This window comes from Salmo trutta, chromosome 1 (assembly GCF_901001165.1).
Source record: "Salmo trutta chromosome 1, fSalTru1.1, whole genome shotgun sequence".
Classification (NCBI taxonomy): Eukaryota; Metazoa; Chordata; class Actinopteri; order Salmoniformes; family Salmonidae; genus Salmo; species Salmo trutta.
This window is the reverse complement of record NC_042957.1, coordinates 5,258,051-5,274,223: the sequence shown is the minus strand read 5'-3', so window position 1 is coordinate 5,274,223 and position 16,173 is coordinate 5,258,051. Positions and strand designations below refer to the sequence as shown.

Below are 16,173 nucleotides of genomic sequence, written 5' to 3'. Positions count from 1 at the left end.
CCTTCCTCTCTCTCTCCTCCCTTCCTCTCTCTCTCCTCCCTTCCTCTCTCTCTCCTCTCTTCCTCTCTCTCTTCCTCTCTCCTCTCTTCCTCTCTCCTCTCTTCCTCTCTCCTCTCTTCCTCTCTCCTCCCTTCCTCTCTCTCTCCTCTCTTCCTCTCTCTCTTCCTCTCTCCTCCCTTCCTCTCTCCTCCCTTCCTCTCTCTCTCCTCCCTTCCTCTCTCTCTCCTCTCTTCCTCTCTCTCTTCCTCTCTCCTCTCTTCCTCTCTCCTCTCTTCCTCTCTCCTCTCTTCCTCTCTCTCTTCCTCTCTCTCTTCCTCTCTCCTCCCTTCCTCTCTCCTCCCTTCCTCTCTCTCTCCTCCCTTCCTCTCTCTCTCTCTCCCTCTCTCTCTCCTCCCTTCCTCTCTCTCTCCTCCCTTCCTCTCTCTGCTCTTTTCCTCTCTCCTTTCTTCCTCTCTTCCCCTTTCGTTCCCTCTCACCTCTCTCCCTCCACTGGCCCAGCTAACAATTATGTTCCCCCAATAATGTTCCCCTTATGAGTGTGCAGTTTTCCGTTAGTTAGGGGAACATTCTATCAGGTCTATCAGGTGTACATGTCTACACCTGTTGTATTCGGCGCATGGTGACAAACACAATTTGATTTGATTTGACAGTGTTTGGGGCGTTCACCATTGATGCTGGTGGCCTTGGTTTGAAACCTTGCTCTCATATTCTTAACAATATACAGTATGTTAATCAAATCAAATCCAATTGTATTGGTCACATACACATGGTTAGCAGATGTTAATTGGGGTGTAGCGAAATGCTTGTGCTTCTAGTTCCGACAGTGCAGTAATATCTAACAAGTAATCTAACAAATTCACAACGACTACCTTATACACACAAATGTAAAGGGATTAATAAGAATATGTACATATGGACGAGCGATGGCCTTGTGGCATAGGCAAGATACAGTATATACATATGAGATGAGTAATGTAGGATATGTAAACATTATATAAAGTGGCGTTATTTAAAGTGACTAGTGATACCTTTTATTAAATCCATTTATTAAAGTGGCTAGAGATTTGAGTTTATTAATAATCTTGCTAATAATGTCATTATTGCTGTTTTGAATTACATTTATCAGACATTTCGATTGTTAATATGGAAACGTTGTTATATCACTTGGAAATATTATGTATTATTATCATTATGATCATAATGTGTATAGATTTCTCCTCTTCCCGTTTTGCTGATATTTTGGTTACCAGGTTGGAGCCTTTCAGCACCAACCTATAGGGGGCGGCAGGTAGCCTAGTGGTTAGAGCGTTGGACTTGTAACCGATCGAATCCCCCGAGCCGACGAGGTAAAAATCTGTCTTTCTGCCCCTGAACAAGGCAGTTAACCCACTGTTCCCCGGTAGGCCGTCATTGAAAATAAGAATTTGTTCTTAACTGACTTGCCTGGTTAAATAAAGGTTAAAAAAATTAAATATATATAAAACTACAGATGCTATTCCAGGTTTGATGTGGTGTTTCTGGACCAAGAGATCAATGCTGTTCTCTTTCTCCTCGATGAATTCTAAATAATGGAGAGAAAAAAATTAAACAAGGAAAATGTTTTGAGTGGGGTAACAACACAGCTGCCATCTTTCTTAGATTTTTTTCAGCTTTACAATAGCCTATTGGAAAAGAGTTAGCCTACAGCATAAATTCAGTTAGCATGAGACGAGGCTTTAAAATATATATATATATACACAACATGGCGGTAAAGATTTTCTTCTAAAGGTAATATACAGGATACTTCACAAAATAGCTGTAGTAATATTACAATATTTGAAAACAGTAAGTCATTATATTACTCCGTTACTAATAAAAGTTATTACTGTAATATATCACCCCAACACTGGTCCCAAGTGATTCTGTTGCAATTTGTCTATTTTTCCACATTAAAAGTTGGAACTGAAGATGGGACTCTGTGTGTTGGGTATTTTTGTTGTTGTTGGTATGACTGGCATCATCATTGATTTAAATGGCAAATGTGAGAACATACAGACATGCTACTGTAAATAAACACATTTCTGATATTCTGAGAATATGGCAACCATGTTCAGGCCATGTTTCTATCAGAAGCAATACTACCACTTGGGCCATGTTTCTATCAGAAGCAACACTACCACTTGGGCCATGTTTCTATCAGAAGCAACACTACCACTTGGGCCATGTTTCTATCAGAAGCAACACTACCATCTGGGCCATGTTTCTATCAGAAGCAACACTACTACCTGGACCATGTTTCTATCAGAAGCAACACTACCATCTGGGCCATGTTTCTATCAGAAGCAACACTACAACCTGGGTCATGTTTCTATCAGAAGCAGCACTACCATCTGGGCTATGTTTCTATCAGAAGCAACACTACTACCTGGACCATGTTTCTATCAGAAGCAACACTACCATCTGGGCTATGTTTCTATCAGAAGCAACACTACTACCAGGACCATGTTTCGGCAACAGGTTAGGACTGCTCCAGATAGAAATGCATTTACGAGAGCTGATGTGATGTGATTCCTAATCAGAGACACATGTTAGTTCCTGCCAAGGCAGCAGCTACTCTTCCTGGGGTCCATTAGTTCCTGCCAAAGCAGCAGCTACTCTTTCTGGTGTCCATTAGTTCCTGCCAAGGAAGCAGCTACTCTTCCTGTTGTCCATTAGTTCCTGCCAAGGCAGCAGCTACTCTTCCTGGGGTCCATTAGTTCCTGCCAAGGCAGCAGCTACTCTTCCTGGGGTCCAAACACATTAAGACACTTACATTACACATAAAACAACATATACAACAATACATCATATAACACTGTCACACCACCACATATCCACAACACAAAATGTATAATACCCCTATACAACAATATTACAATGTATGTGTGTGTAAAGTTACTGGCAGTGGTCAGTCCTCTCTCAGCCTATCGACAGAGTGAAGCTTGTAGCAAGCTCCCAACGCCCTCCTCCACACAGTCTCAAAAGGGGGGAACACAGAGGGGGGGGAATTCATAACACATTCATAACACATTAATAATCCTTCATAATACTACATTATACATTCATAACCCTTCATAACAAATTAATAATCCTTCATAATACTACATTACACATTCATAACCCTTCATAACACATACATAACACATTAAAAACACTTCACAGCACATACATAACACATTCATAACCCATACATAACCCTTACAAAACATATTCATACAATTAAAATATTTATTATAATGATTAAGTAACCCTTACATTAGACATTCATAGCAGAACATAACACATGCATAACCCATAACGTATCACATTCCCAAGTACTACATAACACATTCATAACTCTTCATACCACATTCATAACTCTTTATAGCACATTCATAACCTCCCCAAAAAGCTTATGTCAACTTGTGTACCTTCTCCAGGCTGACCAGGGTCATTCCCAGGCTGACCAGGGTCATTCCCAGCTGCTTACAGCCTCTGCCCCTCTGCCCGTCAACGCACTGGTCGCCTCGTCCAACACTGGGACAGGACGGTTAGAGACATGTATGGTTAGCATTGTTGTATTAGATCCTATGGTTAGCGTAGCATTGAAGCTAATATCGGTAGGGTACAGACCTGCGTATTTAGGCTGCAGGTAGAAGAGTCGGGCAAAGCAAAGCCTCTGCATCTCCCCTGCAAACAGAACATCATAGCTGCAAAGAGAGAGAGAAGTAGAAGAAAGAGAGAGAGAAACAGAGAGAAAGACACAGAGAGACAGATGGACTCAGCAAACAGAACATAGTTGCCATCTTGTTTCTTACCAGGTCCAGTCCACATCCTCATTCAATCCACCGGTTCTTTTAAGCAGACTAGAATCAGACACAGAGTCACAGTAAAACACACACATGCAACAAAAAATAAAAAATCCAATTCTCACATGAATATTAATACATACTTGAACATGTGTGAAAAGGACAAATACAAGCACCCACCAAATTATGATTTTATTATTATTATACAAACAAAAACACACACACACACACCAGTGGCGGTCAGTGCCGTTTAAGATGAGTGAGGACAATAATTTTACTGTCATTCATATTCCATTCACCCAGTTCAATGTAACAGTGATGGGTTTAGGATACTGTCCTTCACCCAGTTCAATGTAACAGTGATGGTTTAGGATACTGTCCTTCATATTCACCCAGTTCAATGTAACAGTGATGGGTTTAGGATACTGTCCTTCATATTCACCCAGTTCAATGTAACAGTGATGGGTTTAGGATACTGTCCTTCATATTCACCCAGTTCAATGTAACAGTGATGGGTTTAGGATACTGTCCTTCACCCAGTTCAATGTAACAGTGATGGGTTTAGGTTACTACATGATACTAGAATGTTCCCTGTACCCATCATGAGGTTGCTACAACCTAGTCTTTGAATGAAAGTTTATAATGTAGGTGTACACAGGTCGAGAGAAAAATTTGAGATGACAGACAGTGACACATTCAATACCGCCTTGCAGCTATCTGAAATAGGGTGTAATCATTAGTCCAACAGTTGCAAACAAGAGTTTCTATTGGAAAAATGCAGGTATGTTTTGTTCCATTTGCTTCCGTTTAAGAAACTTTTTTTAACAGAATCGGCGGAATGATTACATGAATTTCACAGCAGCCACGTTGTATTCCTTCTCCCATCTATGCGCTCTCCTCCTCTCACCTTTTCCCTTCGCTTGTGGACTTCAATACACAACACATCAGATGTATGTAGGCTAGATTATAGCCTGGGGACGAGGTTAGATTATAGCCTGGGGACGAGGTTAGATTATAGCCTGGGGATGAGGTTAGATTATAGCCTGGGGATGAGGTTAGATTATAGCCTGGGGATGAGGTTAGATTATAGCCTGGGGACTAGGTTAGATTATAGCCTGGGGACTAGGTTAGATTATAGCCTGGGGATGAGGTTAGATTATAGCCTGGGGACTAGGCTAGATTATAGCCTGGGGATGAGGTTAGATTATAGCCTGGGGACGAGGTTAGATTATAGCCTGGGGAGGAGGCTAGATTATAGCCTGGGGACGAGGTTAGATTATAGCCTGGGGACGAGGTTAGATTATAGCCTGGGGATGAGGTTAGATTATAGCCTGGGGACTAGGCTAGATTATAGCCTGGGGATGAGGTTAGATTATAGCCTGGGGACGAGGTTAGATTATAGCCTGGGGACGAGGCTAGATTATAGCCTGGGGACGAGGTTAGATTATAGCCTGGGGATGAGGTTAGATTATAGCCTGGGGACTAGGCTAGATTATAGCCTGGGGATGAGGTTAGATTATAGCCTGGGGACGAGGTTAGATTATAGCCTGGGGATGAGGTTAGATTATAGCCTGGGGACTAGGTTAGATTATAGCCTGGGGATGAGGTTAGATTATAGCCTGGGGATGAGGTTAGATTATAGCCTGGGGACTAGGTTAGATTATAGCCTGGGGACTAGGTTAGATTCTAGCCTGGGGATGAAGTTAGATTATAGCCTGGGGACGAGGTTAGATTATAGCCTGGGGACTAGGTTAGATTATAGCCTGGGGACTAGGTTAGATTATAGCCTGGGGACTAGGTTAGATTATAGCCTGGGGATGAGGTTAGATTATAGCCTGGGGATGAGGTTAGATTATAGCCTGGGGACTAGGTTAGATTATAGCCTGGGGACTAGGTTAGATTATAGCCTGGGGATGAGGTTAGATTATAGCCTGGGGATGAGGTTAGATTATAGCCTGGGGACGAGGTTAGATTATAGCCTGGGGACTAGGTTAGATTATAGCCTGGGGATGAGGTTAGATTATAGCCTGGGGATGAGGTTAGATTATAGCCTGGGGATGAGGTTAGATTATAGCCTGGGGATGAGGTTAGATTATAGCCTGGGGACGAGGTTAGATTCTAGCCTGGGGACAAGGTTAGATTCTAGCCTGGGGACGAGGTTAGATTCTAGCCTGGGGACAAGGTTAGATTATAGCTTGGGGACGAGGTTAGATTTTAGTTTGTGGATGAGGTTAGATTCTAGCCTGGGGAGGTTAGATTCTAGCCCGGGGAAGAATTTTGATTCTAGCCTGGGGAAGAACAACAAAGAACAACAAAGCCATCATCCTACTGGCCCTGCAGTGTCTGACATCAAGGCCACATCCCAATTACCTCCCCTTCCTCCCAAAGTGTGTACTTGATTTGAAAGGAAATTACAAGTATAAGACATGGCGAAACTCCCCCATGCCTCTACCAATCCAATGCTTTTAGATTTGTGGGATGTAGTGAATGAGTGTACACTTCAAAAGAAAGGAGATATTATTGGGACGAACACAATGTAATGTTCCCTTAGTGATCATAAAGGGAAGGAGACTAGGACTGGGAAGGCAACTAATTTAAGAGGAAGTAGTCCAGTATTCTAATATATTATATGCCATGCAGCGCTACCCAAGCACCTAGAAGTCATGAAGGAAAGGAGACTAGGAAGTGAAGGAGACTAGAGAGATAAGCCATAATAGCCATAAGAATATATTGTGTATAAATCAATGCTTCTGGAATTACAACAGTGGTAGGCCTATATGTATAGGACAATACATGTCTCTTTTTGTTTTTTCTTCTTAAAAAATATTATTAAAGTTGTTTAAAAAAAAATACAAATTAAGATGAATCTCTTCAAATATATGATTAAAATATACGGTATTATACACATTACCACAGTCACCAAAGAACAAATTGTGTTGATTAAAGTTGTCCACTAGATGGCAGCGTGCATTTTACAACAGTGGAACCTTATGCATTCTTCTTCTACTGTTTTCCCCAAAGCGAAACTTCCACGCTCCGAAGAAGATCTTTTCCCACAAGTCTAGCTACTGTAGCTAGTGAACTAACACATCGGGTGACAACCAAGACAAACAAGAATGGTTCTTTTTGTTTTTGACGATCGTAAAGTAAAGTCACGTATAGAACAATGGGTCAGATGTTTCACCGGATGTATAAATCTGAAGCATCCGGTTGGCATTTCCACTCGTGACAAATCAGGTAACGTGAGGAAGTCCAGTGGCCGTTAGTGGGAGAAGATGGATTTTATCCGATATTCTGCTAATTTTCTCATCGATGAAACACTTGATCTCACCACAGTTTTCTGTTAAAAAAAGTAGAATATTTTACGAACAGAGTGGACTAAGGTTTGTAGACAATACCCTTTGCCAAATTTTAAAAAATTGGCGTTGTTTACAAGGTATGAAAGGGCGAATTCCGTTATTGCGCACGCGCATTTCACATAGTAGGCGTTCCCTAACGGAAATATGCTAATAACAGCTAGAACGCACCAATAGGATCTCGCTATCCCGGAACTTGGCTCTGCCCACCCTGATTAGTTACCTTCCATCGGAAACGACAGGCTGTGGTTGATCTTGGGTCAGTTAGAAACCAACTTTACACTGACATTTTTACCAGCTTGCTTCCTGTGTACCTTTGTCGTGGTCTTGCTGTGACAGTCACATACCAGGGACTTGTTGTGAAATCACTCCACTGATTTCTCCAGTCAGTTTATACAAGTCAGAAAATAGCCTATTGTGACTTTCTTTGGCTAATACTGTTCAGATGCCACCACTGGCAAGGGCGGGTGTCAAAGGCACGAAAAGGTAAGTGTTTTTAATCATTAGCTCAGCTTCATGACAGGTGATTCATTGGTCCTAATGCATCCGCTGGTGGGTGGGTGGGTGTGTGTTGGCTTGATGTTTTTCTCTTTTGCTTATATGGACTATTTCAATGCATCGACATTGACAATTGAATATTTATATATTTCACTAGCATAACTAATCTATTACGGCTGGAGCTGTGGTCATGCCTTGTCATGAGCAGAGATGTTCAGCTAGCTAAAGCAATAGCCTTCTGTTAGCTGCTTGGAAACCCCAGTTTGACCAGCTCAAGGTGTTTTTGAGATGGGTAAGTTAGCTGGTATGGTGCAAGTAGCTGGTTGGACCAGCTAAAACCAGCTCTGACCATCTCCCAGCTCTAGTTGGTTTGACCATCTACAATGACAGGACCCACAAAAAATGTGTGTGTGTGTGTGTGTGTGTGTGTGTGTGTGTGTGTGTGTGTGTGTGTGACCCAGAAAGCCCAAACTAGACTGGAGGTTTGTCCAGAGGTTCTGCAGCATCCAGAGGGTTCTCTTCCCATCATGGTCCAGTCAGAACGTTCTGATGTTGGGGACGCTGGTGGGGGTCACACTCACAGGTACGGTCAGCTTTTAAGTGATCGTGTCACTTTATGTTCACAAATAAATGGGAAAGATAGACGCCGTCATAACTTATAAAATAAGACTGTGCCTATTCATATGGGGGTTGAGGTAAACAGAATACTCCAATAAAGGGATCAGTGATCAAACAAATGGTGGAGAGATCAATAAATGTGGAGTTGGCAGGAGAAGTAACGATAGGGCACATTCCTGTAGTTATCTGCCTCCTAGATAAGACGTGTTGGGGTGAACTGAAAGACATCTGTCAGGTATTTAGGGCAACTTCTCTGTATTGACTGACGGCTGTCAAACCCTCAGGAGCTTTAGTGCTCTTGTTATCAGATAGAGGAAGGGGTTATGTTTGTAAGACTATTGATGACTATTGTATTGTTCGCTATGTGACTTTTTTAAATCTATGAATCAATCACACAGGCACAATGCAGGCTGCAACTAGGGTTGCAAAATCTTCATAACTTTCAAATAAAATTTCCCAGTTAAAAAAATAAATAAAATCCAAGTTGGAATATTCCTAGAATCAGAAGGTATCAAATATTTCTGGAAAACCTGTGATTTTTTTGTTGTTGTGTAAAGTTACGGGCCTAACTAAAGCCTTATCTCTTCAAGAGATGAGCTGCATTTGTTTATTTGTTTTACAAGCCACACGTCTAAGTGTGCGTCCCAAATTCCCTTTATATAGTGCACTACTTTTGACCAGGTCACCTACGGTCCCCATTGGCTCTCATCAAAAGTAGTGCACTATTAAGGGAAATAGGTTGCCATTTGAGACGCACCACTAACAGTTTGCCGACTCGCCTTCCCTCTCCTCAGAACAGCTGATCATTTACCAAGTGGGAGTCATCCCCAGTCAGTTCTATGAGGTCCTGTCTGACAAGGACTATGGTGCATTCAAGAACCTCGCAGGGTTGGCCTTCCTGCTTATACTGCTCAACTCCACAGTGAGTAGTTCACTAGTTCTCAAGCATATTGACCAGTTGCCAACTTCACCACTGTAGTCAACTTGAAAACATTTTTAATTTGATAACTTTTTATATTCACTCCATACCCTTCACGTTTTACCCCAGCTAACAACAAACGTTCCCACAACTTTAGAGAATGTTGCCTAACGTTTTCATAGGAATGTTGCAGTGATGTGCACGGACTGTTTCCAAGAGACCATTTCCTTAATGTCTAACAGAACAGACAAAGAGCTGTGAATGGATCAGTGGTTCACCAATCAGGGCCTTGATATGCTTGGCAACAGTAACAGGGGTGATGTGTAATAAAAAAATAAAAAAATCTGAGGGAAAATGTCTCATGGGGACCATCAGGCGACGTCCTAAAAATGTCTTTAGGGATGTCACCGGAACAAGTCAAAAACCTCCCGGGGACCATGACAGAACGTCTTGTGTTTTAAACGTCCTTGGACACAGGAGTGTTCTTGCAATGTTTCAATGAAACGTGTCTAGAACATGAATGTATTATATTCTGAGAACATGGCAACTATTTTCTGTGTATGTTTGGTGTGACTGCTGGAATCTTCGCCTAACCCTCAGAAAACTGGACACATGAATGTTCTTGTAACATCCCATGAAACGTGTCCAGAATATTTAATATAGAATATTATGAGAACATGGCAACCACGTTATAGGTATGTTTTGTTTGACATTGAGGAAATTGTTCTCCTAACTCTTAACGCCAAAACATGCTCAGTAGGTTCTCCGGAGATTTTCACTAACATACATACATCATTTTCCCCTAACTAACGGAAAACTGGACACTCACACATCAGGAGAACATTACAAAAATGTTCTATCCCTTTATAATTGTTAGCTGGGGTCCATGCTGAAAGGGACTGACTACAATGTCAGCAAATACACTTCACTGACTGCTGTGTGACTGTTTATGAGGTCAGGTCATTCCAACCACTCACCGTGTGTTATAGGACCTGCCCTGACAGTGCACTCATCATTGAGTAATCTAGGTGTAGTTGTCTTTCAGGAAATGGGTATCAAGGGAGAAATTGTGTTAACTCAGCCGGACTGAATTTCATAAGTTACAAAATCAGCAATTTTTTTTTTTATGTGAAGATTTGATTTATTGTCTTGAAATTCACCCAACCAATTTGAGTAGAGGCTAAATCTATTTTTCTCTCTCTCTCTCTCCCCTAGTTGAAGAGTGTGGACCAGTATATCTGCAGTCTGATGTCTGTCAGTTGGAGGAAGTCTTTAACAGAGAGTCTCCACAGAGCTTACTTCCAGGGAAACGTTTACTACACACTCAACGTGCTCAGAGAGGACATTGATAACCCGTACGCGTGCACACACACACACACACACACACACACTGACATAGTCTCAACCTCTCCTCTCTCACTCATTTGACAATTTACAGATTTGTTTGTTTGTGTGTGTGTGTGTGTGTGTGTGTGTGTGTGTGTGTGTGTGTTTCCAGAGACCAACGGATCAGTCAGGACACAGAGAGGTTATGTAAACAGATGAGCACCATGGCCAGCAGACTGATCATCTCTCCATTCACCCTGGTTTACTACACCTACCAATGTTACTACAGGTTAGTACCCTGGTCTACTACACCTACCAATGTTTCTACAGGTTAGTACCCTGGTCTACTACACCTACCAATGTTTCTACAGGTTAGTACCCTGGTTTACTACACCTACCAATGTTACTACAGGTTAGTACCCTGGTCTACTACACCTACCAATGTTTCTACAGGTTAGTACCCTGGTCTACTACACCTACCAATGTTTCTACAGGTTAGTACCCTGGTTTACTACACCTACCAATGTTTCTACAGGTTAGTACCCTGGTTTACTACACCTACCAATGTTTCTACAGGTTAGTACCCTGGTCTACTACACCTACCAATGTTTCTACAGGTTAGTACCCTGGTTTACTACACCTACCAATGTTTCTACAGGTTAGTACCCTGGTTTACTACACCTACCAATGTTTCTACAGGTTAGTACCCTGGTCTACTACACCTACCAATGTTTCTACAGGTTAGTACCCTGGTTTACTACACCTACCAATAGTACTACCATTGATGTGTTAATTGTTTTGGTATGTGGTTAGCATGGAATAGTACTACCATTGATGTGTTAATTGTTTTGGTATGTGGTTAGCATGGAATAGTACTACCATTGATGTGTTAATTGGTTTGGTATGTGGTTAGCATGGAATAGTACTACCATTGATGTGTTAATTGGTTTGGTATGTGGTTAGCATGGAAAGCAACAGCTGACAAAAAAAATAGATGTTTGCATTTTTCTATCCATCACTCATGTCCCCTCCCCCTTATCCCCCTCTCCATCTCTCCCCCCTCTCCATCTCTTCCCCCTCATCCCCCCTCTCCATCTCTCCCCCCTCTCCATCTCTTCCCCCTTATCCCCCTCTCCATCTCTCCCCCCTCTCCATCTCTTCCCCCTTATCCCCCTCTCCATCTCTCCCCCCTCTCCATCTCTCCCCCCTTATCCCCCCTCTCCATCTCTCCCCCCTCTCCATCTCTCCCCCCTTATCCCCCTCTCCATCTCTCCCCCCTCTCCATCTCTTCCCCCTTATCCCCCCTCTCCATCTCTTCCCCCTCATCCCCCCTCTCCATCTCTTCCCCCCATCCCCCTCTCCATCTCTCCCCCCTCTCCATCTCTCCCCCTTATCCCCCCTCTCCATCTCTCCCCCCTCTCCATCTCTCCCCCCTCATCCCCCCTCTCCATCTCTCCCCCCTTATCCCCCTCTCCATCTCTCCCCCCTCTCCATCTCTTCCCCCTTATCCCCCCTCCATCTCTCCCCCCTCTCCATCTCTCCCCCCTTATCCCCCCTTATCCCCCCTCTCCATCTCTTCCCCCTCATCCCCCCTCTCCATCTCTCCCCCTTATCCCCCCCTCTCCATCTCTTCCCCCTCATCCCCCCTCTCCATCTCTCCCCCCTCTCCATCTCTTCCCCCTTATCCCCCCCTCTCCATCTCTTCCCCCTCATCCCCCCTCTCCATCTCTCCCCCCTCTCCATCTCTTCCCCCTTATCCCCCCCTCTCCATCTCTTCCCCCTTATCCCCCCTCTCCATCTATCCCCCCTCTCCATCTATCCCCCCCTCTCCATCTCTTCCCCCTCATCCCCCCTCTCCATCTCTCCCCCCTCTCCATCTCTTCCCCCTTATCCCCCCTCTCCATCTCTCCCCCCTCTCCATCTCTTCCCCCTTATCCCCCCCTCTCCATCTCTTCCCCCTTATCCCCCCTCTCCATCTATCCCCCCTCTCCATCTATCCCCCCTCTCCATCTCTTCCCCCTTATCCCCCCTCTCCATCTATCCCCCCTCTCCATCTCTCCCCCCTCTCCATCTCTCCCCCCTTATCCCCCCTCTCCATCTCTCCCCCCTCATCCCCCCTCTCCATCTCTCCCCCCTCATCCCCCCTCTCCATCTCTCCCCCCTCTCCATCTCTTCCCCCTTATCCCCCCTCTCCATCTCTCCCCCCTCTCCATCTCTCCCCCCTTATCCCCCCTCTCCATCTCTCCCCCCTCTCCATCTCTCCCCCCTCTCCATCTCTTCCCCCTTATCCCCCCTCTCCATCTCTCCCCCCTCTCCATCTCTCCCCCCTTATCCCCCCCTCTCCATCTCTTCCCCCTTATCCCCCCCTCTCCATCTCTCCCCCCTCTCCATCTCTTCCCCCTTATCCCCCCTCTCCATCTCTCCCCCCCTCTCCATCTCTCCCCCCTCATCCCCCCTCTCCATCTCTCCCCCCTCTCCATCTCTTCCCCCTTATCCCCCCTCTCCATCTCTCCCCCTCTCCCTCTCCATCTCTCCCCCCCTCTCCATCTCTTCCCCCTTATCCCCCCTCTCCATCTCTCCCCCCTCTCCATCTCTCCCCCCTTATCCCCCCCCTCTCCATCTCTCCCCCCTTATCCCCCCCTCTCCATCTCTTCCCCCTTATCCCCCCCCTCTCCATCTCTCCCCCCTCTCCATCTCTCCCCCCTCATCCCCCCTCTCCATCTCTCCCCCCTCTCCATCTCTTCCCCCTTAATCCCCCCCCCTCTCCATCTCTCCCCCCTCTCCATCTCTCCCCCCTCTCCATCTCTCCCCCCCTCTCCATCTCTTCCCCCTTATCCCCTCCCCTCTCCATCTCTCCCCCCCTCTCCATCTCTCCCCCCTCTCCATCTCTTCCCCCTTATCCCCCCTCTCCATCTCTCTCCCCCCTCTCCATCTCTCCCCCCTCTCCATCTCTCCCCCCCTCTCCATCTCTTCCCCCTTATCCCCCTCTCCATCTCTCCCCCCTCTCCATCTCTCCCCCCTTATCCCCCCTCTCCATCTCTCCCCCTCATCCCCCCTCTCCATCTCTCCCCCCTCTCCATCTCTCTCCCCCCTCTCCATCTCTTCCCCCTTATCCCCCCTCTCCATCTCTCCCCCCCTCTCCATCTCTCCCCCCTCATCCCCCTCTCCATCTCTCCCCCCTCTCCATCTCTTCCCCCTTATCCCCCCTCTCCATCTCTCCCCCCTCTCCATCTCTCCCCCCTCTCCATCTCTCCCCCCTCTCCATCTCTTCCCCCTTATCCCCCCTCTCCATCTCTCCCCCCCCTCTCCATCTCTCCCCCCTCTCCATCTCTCCCCCCTTATCCCCCCCCTCTCCATCTCTTCCCCCTTATCCCCCCCTCTCCATCTCTCCCCCCTCTCCATCTCTTCCCCCTTATCCCCCCTCTCCATCTCTCCCCCCTCTCCATCTCTCCCCCCTCATCCCCCCTCTCCATCTCTCCCCCCTCTCCATCTCTTCCCCCTTATCCCCCCTCTCCATCTCTCCCCCCCTCTCCATCTCTCCCCCCTCTCCATCTCTCCCCCCTCTCCATCTCCTCCCCCCTCTCCATCTCTCCCCCCTTATCCCCCCCCCTCTCCATCTCTTCCCCCTTATCCCCCCCTCTCCATCTCTCCCCCCTCTCCATCTCTTCCCCCTTATCCCCCCCTCTCCATCTCTCCCCCCTCTCCATCTCTCCCCCCTCATCCCCCCCTCTCCATCTCTCCCCCCTCTCCATCTCTTCCCCCTTATCCCCCCTCTCCATCTCTCCCCCCTCTCCATCTCTCCCCCCCTCTCCATCTCTCCCCCCTCTCCATCTCTTCCCCCTTATCCCCCCTCTCCATCTCTCCCCCTCTCCATCTCTCCCCCCTCTCCATCTCTCCCCCCTTATCCCCCCCCTCTCCATCTCTTCCCCCTTATCCCCCCCTCTCCATCTCTCCCCCCTCTCATCTCTTCCCCCTTATCCCCCCTCTCCATCTCTCCCCCCTCTCCATCTCTCCCCCCTCATCCCCCCTCTCCATCTCTCCCCCCTCTCCATCTCTTCCCCCTTATCCCCCCTCTCCATCTCTCCCCCCTCTCCATCTCTCCCCCCTCTCCATCTCTCCCCCCTCTCCATCTCTTCCCCCTTATCCCCCCTCTCCATCTCTCCCCCCTCTCCATCTCTCCCCCCCTTATCCCCCCCTCTCCATCTCTCCCCCCTCTCCATCTCTTCCCCCTCATCCCCCCTCTCCATCTCTCCCCCCTCTCCATCTCTCCCCCCTCTCCATCTCTTCCCCCTTATCCCCCCTCTCCATCTCTCCCCCCTCTCCATCTCTCCCCCCTCATCCCCCCTCTCCATCTCTCCCCCCTCTCCATCTCTTCCCCCTGATCCCCCTCTCCATCTCTCCCCCCTCTCCATCTCTCCCCCCTCTCCATCTCTCCCCCCTCTCCATCTCTTCCCCCTTATCCCCCCTCTCCATCTCTCCCCCCTCTCCATCTCTCCCCCCTTATCCCCCCCTCTCCATCTCTTCCCCCTTATCCCCCCCCTCTCCATCTCTCCCCCCTCTCCATCTCTTCCCCCTTATCCCCCCTCTCCATCTCTCCCCCCTCTCCATCTCTCCCCCCTCATCCCCCCTCTCCATCTCTCCCCCCTCTCCATCTCTTCCCCTTATCCCCCCTCTCCATCTCTCCCCCCTCTCCATCTCTCCCCCCTCTCCATCTCTCCCCCCTCTCCATCTCTTCCCCCTTATCCCCCCTCTCCATCTCTCCCCCTCTCCTCTCCATCTCTCCCCCCTCTCCATCTCTCCCCCCCTCTCCATCTCTTCCCCCTTATCCCCCCCTCTCCATCTCTCCCCCCTCTCCATCTCTCCCCCCTCTCCATCTCTCCCCCCTCTCCATCTCTTCCCCCTTATCCCCCCTCTCCATCTCTCCCCCCTCTCCATCTCTCCCCCCTTATCCCCCCCTCTCCATCTCTCCCCCCCTCTCCATCTCTCCCCCCTCATCCCCCCTCTCCATCTCTCCCCCCTCTCCATCTCTCCCCCCTCTCCATCTCTTCCCCCTTATCCCCCCTCTCCATCTATCCCCCCTCTCCATCTCTTCCCCCCTTATCCCCCCTCTCCATCTCTTCCCCCTTTTCCCCCCTCTCCATCTCTTCCCCCTTATCCCCCCCTCTCCATCTCTCCCCCTTTTCCCCCTCCCCATCTCTTCCCCCTCATCCCCCCTCTCCATCTCTTCCCCCTCATCCCCCCCTCTCCATCTCTTCCCCCTTATCCCCCCCTCTCCATCTCTTCCCCCTTATCCCCCCTCTCCATCTCTCCCCCTTATCCCCCCTCTCCATCTCTCCCCCCTCTCCATCTCTCCCCCCTCTCCATCTCTCCCCCCTCTCCATCTCTTCCCCCTTATCCCCCTCTCCATCTCTCCCCCCTTATCCCCCCCTCTCCATCTCTCCCCCCTCTCCATCTCTTCCCCCTCATCCCCCCTCTCCATCTCTCCCCCCTTATCCCCCCTCTCCATCTCTCCCCCCTCTCCATCTCTCCCCCCTCTCCATCTCTTCCTCCTTGTCCTTGTAGTACTGGCTGGATCGGTCCTGTTAGTATCTTTGGCTACTTCATAGTCGGGACTATCACCAATAAAATCCTCATGGGGCCCATTGTGTCA

General features: G+C 47.7%; 1 protein-coding gene across 4 annotated transcripts in view; it reads left to right on the top strand.

The window, feature by feature from the left end:
- The first annotated feature begins 7,036 nt into the window (after window positions 1-7,036).
- abcd4 (ATP-binding cassette, sub-family D (ALD), member 4) overlaps window positions 7,037-16,173 on the top strand; it is a 30,957-nt gene continuing 21,820 nt past the window's right edge. The window contains exons 1-6 of one of the 4 annotated variants that reach the window (XM_029697402.1): window positions 7,037-7,648; window positions 8,122-8,243; window positions 9,073-9,200; window positions 10,413-10,552; window positions 10,696-10,812; window positions 16,086-16,173. The exon at window positions 16,086-16,173 is cut by the window's right edge and continues 38 nt beyond it. In XM_029697402.1, the coding sequence (XP_029553262.1) occupies window positions 7,608-7,648; window positions 8,122-8,243; window positions 9,073-9,200; window positions 10,413-10,552; window positions 10,696-10,812; window positions 16,086-16,173 (636 nt within the window). In that variant the 5' untranslated portion in view covers window positions 7,037-7,607. The other 3 variants (XM_029697437.1, XM_029697521.1, XM_029697597.1) reach the window with 3 other exon arrangements.